Below are 12,482 nucleotides of genomic sequence, written 5' to 3'. Positions count from 1 at the left end.
CTTTGAGGAGGTGACCAAGCATGTGGATGAAGGTAAAGCAGTGGATGTAGTGTACAGGGATTTTAGTAAGGCATTTGATAAGGTTCCCCATGGTAGGCTTAGCAGAAAGTAAGGAGGCAAGGGATAGTGGGAAATTTGGCCAGTTGGATAACGAACTGGCTAACCGATAGAAGTCAGAGAGTGGTGGTGGATGGCAAATATTCAGCCTGGATCCCAGTTACCAGTGGCGTACCGCAGGGATCAGTTCTGGGTCCTCTGCTGTTTGTGATTTTCATTAATGACTTGGATGAGGGAGTTGAAGGGTGGGTCAGTAAATTTGCATACGATACGAAGATTGGTGGAGTTGTGGATAGTAAGGAGGGCTGTTGTCGGCTGCATAGAGACATAGATAGGATGCAGAGCTGGGCTGAGAAGTGGCAGATGGAGTTTAACCCTGAAAAGTGTGAGGTTGTCCATTTTGGAAGGACAAATATGAATGCGGAATACAGGGTTAACGGTAGAGTTCTTAGCAATGTGGAGGAGCAGAGAGATCTTGGGGTCTATGTTCAGACATCTTTGAAAGTTGCCACTCAAGTGGATAGAGCTGTGAAGAAGGCCTATGGTGTGCTCGCGTTCATTAACAGAGGGACTGAATTTAAGAGCCGTGAGGTGATGATGCAACTGTACAAAACTTCGGTAAGGCCACATTTGGAGTACTGTGTACAGTTCTGGTCGCTACATTTTAGGAAGGATGTGGAAGCTTTGGAAAAGGAGCAAAGGAGATTTACCAGGATGTTGCCTGGAATGGAGAGTAGGTCTTACGAGGAAAGGTTGAGGCTGCTAGGCCTTTTCTCATTAGAACGGAGAAGGATGAGGGGCGACTTGATAGAGGTTTATAAGATGATCAGGGGAATAGATAGAGTAGACAGTTGTGAGAGACAGACTGCGGGCAGGGTGCTGGGTAGAGACAGACTGCAGGCAGGGTGCTGGGTGAGGCACAGACTGTGGGCAGGGTGCTGGGTGAGGCAAAGACTGCGGGCAGGGTGCTGGGTGAGAGACAGACTGCAGGCAGGGTGCTGGGTAGAGACAGACTGCAGGCAGGGTGCTGGGTGAGGCACAGACTGTGGGCAGGGTGCTGGGTGAGGCAAAGACTGCGGGCAGGGTGCTGGGTGAGAGACAGACTGCGGGCAGGGTGCTGGGTAGAGACAGACTGCAGGCAGGGTGCTGGGTGAGAGACAGACTGCGGGCAGGGTGCTGGGTGAGGCACAGACTGCGGGCAGGGTGCTGGGTGAGAGACAGACTGCGGGCAGGGTGCTGGGTGAGGCACAGACTGCGGGCAGGGTGCTGGGTGAGAGACAGACTGCGGGCAGGGTGCTGGGTGACAGACAGACTGTGGGCAGGGTGTTGGGTGAGGTACAGACTGCGGGCAGGGTGCTGGGTGAGGCACAGACTGCGGGCAGGGTGCTGGGTGAGACACAGACTGTGGGCAGGGTGTTGGGTGAGGTACAGACTGTGGGCAGGGTGCTGGGTGAGAGACAGACTGTGGGCAGGGTGCTGGGTGAGAGACAGACTGCGGGCAGGGTGCTGGGTGAGGTACAGACTGCGGGCAGGGTGCTGGGTGAGAGACAGACTGCGGGCAGGGTGCTGGGTGAGAGACAGACTGCGGGCAGGGTGTTGGGTGAGACACAGACTGCTGGCAGGGTGCTGGGTGAGGCACTGACTGTGGGCAGGGTGCTGGGTGAGACACAGACTGCGGGCAGGGTGCTGGGTGAGGCACAGACTGCGGGCAGGGTGCTGGGTGAGAGACAGACTGCGGGCAGGGTGCTGGGTGAGGCACAGACTGCGGGCAGGGTGCTGGGTGAGGCACAGACTGCGGGCAGGGTGCTGGGTGAGGCACAGACTGCGGGCAGGGTGCTGGGTGACAGACAGACTGCGGGCAGGGTGCTGGGTGAGGCACAGACTGCGGGCAGGGTGCTGGGTGAGGCACAGACTGCGGGCAGGGTGCTGGGTGACAGACAGACTGCGGGCATGGTGCTGGGTGAGGCACAGACTGCGGGCAGGGTGCCGGGTGAGGCACAGACTGCGGGCAGGGTGCTGGGTGAGGCACAGACTGTGGGCAGGGTGCTGGGTGAGAGACAGACTGCGGGCAGGGTGCTGGGTGAGGCACAGACTGCGGGCAGGGTGTTGGGTGAGAGACAGACTGCGGGCAGGGTGCTGGGTGAGAGACAGACTGCGGGCAGGGTGCTGGGTGTGACACAGACTGCGGGCAGGGTGCTGGGTGAGGCACAGACGGCGGGCAGGGTGCTGGGTGAGGCACAGACAGCGGGCAGGGTGCTGGGTGAGGCACAGACTGCAGGCAGGGTGCTGGGTGAGGCACAGACTGCGGGCAGGGTGCTGGGTGAGGCACAGACTGTGGGCAAGAGTGCTGGGTGAGAGACAGACTGCGGGCAGGGTGCTGGGTGAGAGACAGACTGCGGGCAGGGTGCTGGGTGAGAGACAGACTGCGGGCAGGGTGCTGGGTGAGACACAGACTGTGGGCAGGGTGTTGGGTGAGGTACAGACTGCGGGCAGGGTGCTGGGTGAGACACAGACTGTGGGCAGGGTGCTGGGTGAGGCAGACTGCGGGCAGGGTGCTGGGTGAGGCACTGACTGTGGGCAGGGTGCTGGGTGAGACACAGACTGTGGGCAGGGTGTTGGGTGAGGTACAGACTGTGGGCAGGGTGCTGGGTGAGAGACAGACTGCGGGCAGGGTGCTGGGTGAGGCACAGACTGTGGGCAGGGTGCTGGGTGAGGCACAGACTGCGGGCAGGGTGCTGGGTGAGGCACTGACTGTGGGCAGGGTGCTGGGTGAGACACAGACTGTGGGCAGGGTGTTGGGCGAGGTACAGACTGCGGGCAGGGTGCTGGGTGAGAGACAGACTGCGGGCAGGGTGCTGGGTGAGACACAGACTGCTGGCAGGGTGCTGGGTGAGGCACTGACTGCGGGCAGGGTGCTGGGTGAGACACAGACTGCGGGCAGGGTGCTGGGTGAGGCACAGACTGCGGGCAGGGTGCTGGGTGAGAGACAGACTGCGGGCAGGGTGCTGGGTGAGGCACAGACTGCGGGCAGGGTGCTGGGTGAGGCACAGACTGCGGGCAGGGTGCTGGGTGAGGCACAGACTGCGGGCAGGGTGCTGGGTGAGGCACAAACTGCGGGCAGGGTGCTGGGTGACAGACAGACTGCGGGCAGGGTGCTGGGTGAGGCACAGACTGCGGGCAGGGTGCTGGGTGAGGCACAGACTGCGGGCAGGGTGCTGGGTGACAGACAGACTGCGGGCATGGTGCTGGGTGAGGCACAGACTGCGGGCAGGGTGCCGGGTGAGGCACAGACTGCGGGCAGGGTGCTGGGTGAGGCACAGACTGCGGGCAGGGTGTTGGCTGAGACACAGACTGCTGGCAGGGTGCTGGGTGAGGCACTGACTGTGGGCAGGGTGCTGGGTGAGGCACAGACTGCGGGCAGGGTGCTGGGTGAGGCACAGACTGCGGGCAGGGTGTTGGCTGAGACACAGACTGCTGGCAGGGTGCTGGGTGAGGCACTGACTGTGGGCAGGGTGCTGGGTGAGGCACAGACTGCGGGCAGGGTGCTGGGTGAGGCACAGACTGCGGGCAGGGTGCTGGGTGAGACACAGACTGCGGGCAGGGTGCTGGGTGAGACACAGACTGCGGGCAGGGTGCTGGGTGAGAGACAGACTGCGGGCAGGGTGCTGGGTGAGAGACAGACTGCGGGCAGGGTGCTGGGTGTGACACAGACTGCGGGCAGGGTGCTGGGTGAGGCACAGACGGCGGGCAGGGTGCTGGGTGAGGCACAGGCGGCGGGCAGGGTGCTGGGTGAGGCACAGACTGCGGGCAGGGTGCTGGGTGAGGCACAGACTGCGGGCAGGGTGCTGGGTGAGAGACAGACTGCGGGCAGGGTGCTGGGTGAGGCACAGACTGCGGGCAGGGTGCTGGGTGAGAGACAGACTGTGGGCAGGGTGCTGGGTGAGGCACAGACTGTGGGCAGGGTGTTGGGTGAGACCCAGACGGCGGGCAGGGTGCTGGGTGAGAGACAGACTGCGAGCAGGGTGCTGGGTGAGAGACAGACTGCGGGCAGGGTGCTGGGTGAGAGACAGACTGCGGGCAGGGTGCTGGGTGAGGCACAGACTGCGGGCAGGGTGCTGGGTGACAGACAGAGTGCGGGCAGGGTGCTGGGTGAGGCACAGACTGCGGGCAGGGTGCTGGGTGACAGACAGACTGCGGGCATGGTGCTGGGTGAGGCACAGACTGCGGGCAGGGTGCCGGGTGAGGCACAGACTGCGGGCAGGGTGCTGGGTGAGGCACAGACTGCGGGCAGGGTGCTGGGTGAGAGACAGACTGCGGGAAGGGTGCTGGGTGAGGCACTGACTGCGGGCAGGGTGCTGGGTGAGACACAGACTGCGGGCAGGGTGCTGGGTGAGGCACTGACTGTGGGCAAGGTGCTGGGTGAGACACGGACTGTGGGCAGGGTGTTGGGCGAGGTACAGACTGTGGGCAGGGTGCTGGGTGAGAGACAGACTGCGGGCAGGGTGCTGGGTGAGAGACAGACTGCGGGCAGGGTGCTGGGTGAGGTACAGACTGCGGGCAGGGTGCTGGGTGAGAGACAGACTGCGGGCAGGGTGCTGGGTGAGAGACAGACTGCGGGCAGGGTGCTGGGTGAGACACAGACTGCGGGCAGGGTGCTGGGTGAGGCACAGACTGCGGGCAGGGTGCTGGGTGAGAGACAGACTGCGGGCAGGGTGCTGGGTGAGGCACAGACTGCGGGCAGGGTGCTGGGTGAGGCACAGACTGCGGGCAGGGTGCTGGGTGAGGCACAGACTGCGGGCAGGGTGCTGGGTGACAGACAGACTGCGGGCAGGGTGCTGGGTGAGGCACAGACTGCGGGCAGGGTGCTGGGTGAGGCACAGACTGCGGGCAGGGTGCTGGGTGACAGACAGACTGCGGGCATGGTGCTGGGTGAGGCACAGACTGCGGGCAGGGTGCCGGGTGAGGCACAGACTGCGGGCAGGGTGCTGGGTGTGACACAGGCGGCGGGCAGGGTGCTGGGTGAGGCACAGACTGTGGGCAGGGTGTTGGGTGAGACACAGGCGGCGGGCAGGGTGCTGGGTGAGAGACAGACTGCGAGCAGGGTGCTGGGTGAGGCACAGACTGCGGGCAGGGTGCTGGGTGAGAGACAGACTGCGGGCAGGGTGCTGGGTGAGGCACAGACTGCGGGCAGGGTGCTGGGTGAGAGACAGACTGCGGGCAGGGTGCTGGGTGAGGCACAGACTGCAGTCAGGGTGCTGGGTGACAGACAGACTGCGGGCAGGGTGCTGGGTGAGGCACAGATTGCGGGCAGGGTGCTGGGTGAGGCACAGACTGCGGGCAGGGTGCTGGGTGAGGCACAGACTGCGGGCAGGGTGCTGGGTGACAGACAGACTGCGGGCAGGGTGCTGGGTGAGGCACAGACTGTGGGCAGGGTGCCGGGTGAGGCACAGACTGCGTGCAGTGTGCTGGGTGACAGACAGACTGCGGGCAGGGTGCTGGGTGAGGCACAGACTGCGGGCAGTGTGCTGGGTGACAGACAGACTGCGGGCAGGGTGCTGGGTGAGGCACAGACTGCGGGCAGGGTGCTGGGTGACAGACAGACTGCGGGCAGGGTGCTGGGTGAGGCACAGACTGTGGGCAGGGTGCTGGGTGACGCACAGACTGTGAGGGCTTGGGGTAAAACAGAAAATGCTGGAAATATGCAGCCAGTCTGGTAGCGTGGGTGGGGACTGAATCCGTTAACATTTCCGGTTTGTGACCTTTGATCAGAACGGGAAAAGATTGGAGCGGTGACTGGTGTTGAGGACGTGAAATGGAGTTGTGGGGAGGGGGACATTGGTAAAGGTCAGTGATTGGGTGAAAAGATTAAAGGACAGAAGAGTTGTTGGGGCAGAGCCAGAGGGAGTGGCAATGGGGCAAGTGAAGTGACAGAAGATGTTTGTGGAGGACGTGCGTGCAGCAGAATGAGGAAAAGCTGCCAACCAGAAACGAAACAAGAAAAACAAGATGAAGGCCAACACCAGTAAAGAAAACGTGGCAGAGCAGACAGAAATTGTTCAACTCAATGTTGAGTGCAGACGCTGGAAAGTGGTGATCAGTAGAGGGAGGGCTGTTGTTCATGGTGCTGTTAAACCTGATTCGGACACTGCAGCAGGCAGGCCGAGGACAGACACATTAACGTGAGAACAGAGTGGAGAATTAAAATGGTCGGCTTGCTTCCGAGGATTGTCCGCCGTCATTTCCCACTTGGCCCCCAACTGGAACACACAGGATACTCCCCATTTGCAGAGATCACCTTTTTGCTGAAATTAATCTCGGGCATCTCAAAACACTCAACAGTCAATCAGTCAGTAACTCCCCTGATCCGAGGCTTGCTGATGAGATGTTAGAGCAAGGCTCTGTCTGTCCTCTGCTGGGTGTGAAGAATCTCAGATACACTGTCTTCAACAGCAGGGAAATTATCCTCAATGTCTATTCCTCAACCAGCACTAAAATAAAACCCCCACAATATCTGGTCACTATCATATTGCTATCTTTGGGAGCTTGCTGTGCAAAAATCTGTTGCCACATTATCATAATGACTACACTACAAACGTACCCCATTGGCTATTAAGTGACGTTGAGGTTGTGAAAAGTGCTATAGAAATGCAAGACTTTCAAGTCAATGGGGAGGTGAATGAGTTAGTGTGGGAAATATGCAGCTGACCCATTGGTGGTTATATTGCTTTCCTGCCCAAGGTGATTTTCTGCCATGTCTTGTGTTGAATCCCGAAGCCAAGTATTGAAGGAACAGCAAGGACCAACCTTTCCAGCGCCTCCTTCACCAGCTCCAGTGCACTGGAGCATGGCGTTGCCAACACACTCTTGTAGTTGGCACCTGCGCAAATCTCATCACCAAAGATCTTGAGCACCCCGGGGGCTGTGACCTGGGTGGAGAGCTCAGTGGGGTCGTCCGTGGCTGCGTCACGTCCCTCCTCATTGTCGGACTTCTCGTCCTTGAAGCTACGGCCCCTGAACACTGTGGCCAGGCTTCTGTTGTGTCGCTTGATCTTGTTCCGAGCAGGCTGCCTGACACCAAAGCTTTCAGTCGATTTAAATGTGGTGTCTGACGAACTGGACCTAGGAACAAAGAAAAGAAATCTGTTATCACAGCAATCGCTCGGTGTTCCAGCACCCAGACCGGGAAGCTGCTGACGAACCTGCCAAACAGCACAGCAGGATCTCAGGGCCACGGCCCAGTTAGCCAATTTCCCCGGGACACATTGTCCTCTTCCCAACACCAATCCGTGCCGGTTTCCAGCTCTGGCCCTCTCTCAATGGTTCACGTGGAGAAGTGGGTACCTGCAGAGGTTTGACCATTGCAGCTTTTACTTGGTTCTAATCATCAATTTGATTAATACACGAGGCATGTTTCTTTCTACCCTCAATCCCTCTCGGTACAAACAATATACTGGAGCGTCTACCTTGCTGGAGCTGCCACTTCACCATTTGAACTGTGGGTTCTGTTTGTTGTGTCAATACTATTTCGCACTCACATGCTGTAGGATTTCCAGATCTGGTTTCACTGACTCCTCGTTGGAGGTATTGCAGCCAGGGTGTCAGGCCAGAAACATTAAATCCTCTCATTTAAAGCCCTCAGAAACAGACAGATCCCTGGAAGGGACTGAAATGAACCCAGTCAATATCCCGCCTATATACAGAAGCTCCAACAACCTATTCCTCAGTGCTGACGGTGAGGATGTGCCTTGTGGTGACACCCGATGCCCTCTGACATCTTAAACCCAGTGTGTGACCATCACTGTCATAGCCCACACTGAGCTTCTCCTCAGCACAGGCACAACCTCAAATCAATATGCTCAGAAACACACAACTTGCATTTATATATATGAGAGAGAGAGAACATGCTATTTACCCACTGAAGCATTGGTAAGCAGTCCAAGTCGTACTTTCAGTTCCAGCCAACATGGCTGGCAGTGTAGAGTTGGGCAGACTGGTGTCCTCCACAGCTCTCTGAACACTTTGTGACTGACAGCGGAAAGTCAATCTAGATCGAATTCTGTGTCCAATCTGACCCACTATCTTGAACACTCTCAATCCCACCTCTTATTTTACTGAAGACGTCAGCGATCGAGTGTAAAATCAGCCACCCTCCCTCTGTTCATATAAAAAATAGCTAACATTCATATTCTTAACGTATTTCATTACATCAGTCCAGTTCCTCTCGTCATTATCCTGGAACTTAGTATCTGTTCTAATCTTTGTCATCATTCATTTACTAGTCACTCCAACATTGTTCCAATATAGAAATAGAATGGGAGAGAGACTGAGAGAGAGACTGAAGGAGAGACAGAGAGAGACTGAGAGAGAGAGATTGATAGAGAGACTGAGAGAGAGACAGAGATAGAGACTGAGAGACAGACTGAGAGACACAGAGAGAGAGAGAGACAGAGAGAGAGACTGAGAGAGAGAGACAGAGAGAGAGACTGAGAGAGAGAGACTGAGAGAGAGACTGAGAGAAGTTCAGTGTGAGACAGAGACAGAGTCACAGGGAGACAGAGAGAGAGAGAGAGAGAGACAGAACTGGTTCAATTTGAATCCAGCTCATATGGTGGAAAATAGGTGGGCAGGCAACTAAAATGTGGCCTGAGATTACCTGCTGCCTTCTCTCAGATTCTGCCCAAAACCTGCTCCTCTGAGTAGGTGAGAAAGACACCTGTCACAGCGAGCGGGACTGTAAATTAGTACCAGGCTCTGATGAGATCTTGGGGAGCTGACCGCTATTTTAACTGGAGGTTCATTTGACATAAACTATCAGAATTCCCTGGCCAAATCAACCACGCAGCAGCAGGAGAAGTTGGGACCAGAAATCAGAACAGAAATTGCTTTACTGCCACCCCCTCCCCACCCGATTACACTGCCTCTCTGCCCAGGTCTCTCTCCCATCCCCACCCCATCATTGAGCTCAGGGAGATCTGTATTCTTCCTTCACGCCCTCCCCATCATTCACTCACCCCCTCACTTCACTCACCTAGTCCCTTCTCCCCAACTGTGAGATCTTCCAGAGACCTCACACAACCCATCCCCCTCCAACCCAATATTTTAACACCCTCCCTCCCTCAGTCACTCTCCCCATCCCTCCCTCCCTCAGTCACTCTCCCCATCTCAGTCACTCTCCCCATCCCTCCCTCCCTCAGTCACTCTCCCCATCCCTCCCTCCCTCAGTCACTCTCCCCATCCCTACCTCCCTCAGTCTCTCTCCCGATCGCTCCCTCCCTCAGTCACTCTCCCCATCACTCCCTCCCTCAGTCACTCTCCCTATCCCTCCCTCCCTCAGTCACTCTCCCCATCCCTCCCTTCCTCAGTCACTCTCCCCATCCCTCCCTCAGTCACTCTCCCCATCCCTCCCTCAGTCACTCCCCCATCCCTCCCTCCCTCAGTTACTCTCCCCATCCCTCCCTCCCTCAGTCACTCTCCCCATCCCTCCCTCCCTCCCTCAGTTACTCTCCCTATCCCTCCCTCCCTCAGTCACTCTCCCCTTCCCTCCCTCCTCCCGCAGTCACTCTCCCCATCCCTCCCTCCCTCAGTCTCTCTCCCCATCCCTCCCTCAGTCACTCTCCCCATCCCTCCCTCAGTCACTCTCCCCATCCCTCCCTCTTTCCCTCACTCAGTCACTCTCCCCATCCCTCCCTCCCTCCCTCAGTTACTCTCCCTATCCCTCCCTCCCTCAGTCACTCTCCCCATCCCTCCCTCCTCCCGCAGTCACTCTCCCCATCCCTCCCTCCCTCAGTCTCTCTCCCCATCCCTCCCTCAGTCACTCTCCCCATCCCTCCCTCTTTCCCTCACTCAGTCACTCTCCCCATCCCTCCCTGCCTCCCTCCCTCAGTCACCCTCCTGATCCCTCCCTCCCTCAGTCACTCTCCCCATCCCTCCCTCCCTCCCTCCATCAGTCACTCTCCCCATCCTCCCCTCCCTCCTTCCCTCAGTCATTCTCCCAATCCCTCCGTCCCTCCCTCAGTCAATTTCCCCATCCCTCCCTCCCTCAGTCACTCTCCCATTTGCTCCCTCCCTCCCTCAGTCACTCTCCCGATCCCTCCGTCCCTCTCTCCCTCAGTCACTCTCCCCATCCCTCCTTCCCTCGGTCACTCTCCCCATCCCTCCCTCCCTCAGACACTCTCCCAATCACTCCCTCCCTCAGTCATTCTCCCCATCCCTCCCTCTGTCACTCTACCCATCCCTCAGTCACTCTCCCCATCCCTTCCTCCCTCAGTCACTCTCCCCATCCCTCCCTCCCTCAGTCACTCTCCCCATCTCAGTCACTCTCCCCATCCCTCCCTCCCTCAGTCACTCTCCCCATCCCTCCCTCCCTCAGTCACTCTCCCCATCCCTACCTCCCTCAGTCTCTCTCCCGATCGCTCCCTCCCTCAGTCACTCTCCCCATCACTCCCTCCCTCAGTCACTCTCCCTATCCCTCCCTCCCTCAGTCACTCTCCCCATCCCTCCCTTCCTCAGTCACTCTCCCCATCCCTCCCTCAGTCACTCTCCCCATCCCTCCCTCAGTCACTCCCCCATCCCTCCCTCCCTCAGTTACTCTCCCCATCCCTCCCTCCCTCAGTCACTCTCCCCATCCCTCCCTCCCTCCCTCAGTTACTCTCCCTATCCCTCCCTCCCTCAGTCACTCTCCCCATCCCTCCCTCCTCCCGCAGTCACTCTCCCCATCCCTCCCTCCCTCAGTCTCTCTCCCCATCCCTCCCTCAGTCACTCTCCCCATCCCTCCCTCAGTCACTCTCCCCATCCCTCCCTCTTTCCCTCACTCAGTCACTCTCCCCATCCCTCCCTCCCTCCCTCAGTTACTCTCCCTATCCCTCCCTCCCTCAGTCACTCTCCCCATCCCTCCCTCCTCCCGCAGTCACTCTCCCCATCCCTCCCTCCCTCAGTCTCTCTCCCCATCCCTCCCTCAGTCACTCTCCCCATCCCTCCCTCAGTCACTCTCCCCATCCCTCCCTCTTTCCCTCACTCAGTCACTCTCCCCATCCCTCCCTGCCTCCCTCCCTCAGTCACCCTCCTGATCCCTCCCTCCCTCAGTCACTCTCCCCATCCCTCCCTCCCTCCCTCCATCAGTCACTCTCCCCATCCTCCCCTCCCTCCTTCCCTCAGTCATTCTCCCAATCCCTCCGTCCCTCCCTCAGTCAATTTCCCCATCCCTCCCTCCCTCAGTCACTCTCCCATTTGCTCCCTCCCTCCCTCAGTCACTCTCCCGATCCCTCCGTCCCTCTCTCCCTCAGTCACTCTCCCCATCCCTCCTTCCCTCGGTCACTCTCCCCATCCCTCCCTCCCTCAGACACTCTCCCAATCACTCCCTCCCTCAGTCATTCTCCCCATCCCTCCCTCTGTCACTCTACCCATCCCTCAGTCACTCTCCCCATCCCTTCCTCCCTCAGTCACTCTCCCCATCCCTCCCTCCCTCAGTCACTCTCCCCATCCCTACCTCCCTCAGTCTCTCTCTCGATCGCTCCCTCCCTCAGTGACTCTCCCCATCACTCCCTCCCTCAGTCACTCTGCCTATCCCTCCCTCCCTCAGTCACTCTCCCCATCCCTCCCTTCCTCCCTCCCTCAGTCACTCTCCCCATCCCTCCCTTCCTCTCTCCCTCAGTCACTCTCCCCATCCCTCCTTCCCTCGGTCACTCTCCCCATCCCTCCCTCCGCCAGACACTCTCCCAATCACTCCCTCCCTCAGTCATTCTCCCCATCCCTCCCTCTGTCACTCTACCCATCCCTCAGTCACTCTCCCCATCCCTCCCTCCCTCAGTCACTCTCCCCATCCCTCAGTCACTCTCCCCATCCCTCCCTCTCTCAGTCACTCTCCCCATCCCTACCTCCCTCAGTCTCTCTCCCGATCGCTCCCTCCCTCAGTGACTCTCCCCATCACTCCCTCCCTCAGTCACTCTCCCTACCCCTCCCTCCCTCAGTCACTCTCCCCATCCCTCCCTTCCTCCCTCCCTCAGTCACTCTCCCCATCCCTCCCTTAGTCACTCTCCCCATCCCTCCCTCAGTCACTCCCCCATCCCTCCCTCCCTCAGTCACTCTCCCCATCCCTCCCTCCCTCAGTCACTCTCCCCATCCCTCCCTCCCTCCCTCAGTTACTCTCCCCATCCCTCCCTCCCTCAGTCACTCTCCCCATCCCTCCCTCCTCCCGCAGTCACTCTCCCCATCCCTCCCTCCCTCAGTCTCTCTCCCCATCCCTCCCTCAGTCACTCTCCCCATCCCTCCCTCCCTCAGTCTCTCTCCCGATCTCTCCCTCCCTCAGTCACTCTCCCCATCCCTCCCTCAGTCACTCTCCCCATCCCTCCCTCAGTCACTCTCCCGATCCCTCCCTCCTTCCCTCACTCAGTCACTCTCCCCATCCCTCCCTGCCTCCCTCCCTCAGT

General features: G+C 59.1%; 1 protein-coding gene across 2 annotated transcripts in view; it reads right to left on the bottom strand.

Annotated features, from left to right (window-relative positions):
* LOC140395729 (ras-associating and dilute domain-containing protein-like) overlaps positions 1-12,482 on the bottom strand; it is a 156,511-nt gene that overhangs the window by 131,235 nt on the left and 12,794 nt on the right. For both annotated transcript variants that reach the window (XM_072483874.1, XM_072483875.1), the window contains exon 2: positions 6,862-7,176. In XM_072483874.1, coding sequence (XP_072339975.1) covers positions 6,862-7,176 — 315 coding nt within the window. The remainder of the gene's footprint in view (positions 1-6,861; positions 7,177-12,482) is intronic.

Source organism: Scyliorhinus torazame, chromosome 18, assembly GCF_047496885.1.
Source record: "Scyliorhinus torazame isolate Kashiwa2021f chromosome 18, sScyTor2.1, whole genome shotgun sequence".
NCBI lineage: Eukaryota > Metazoa > Chordata > Chondrichthyes > Carcharhiniformes > Scyliorhinidae > Scyliorhinus > Scyliorhinus torazame.
Note: the sequence above shows the minus strand (reverse complement) of the source record. Positions and strands in the feature narration are given on the sequence as shown.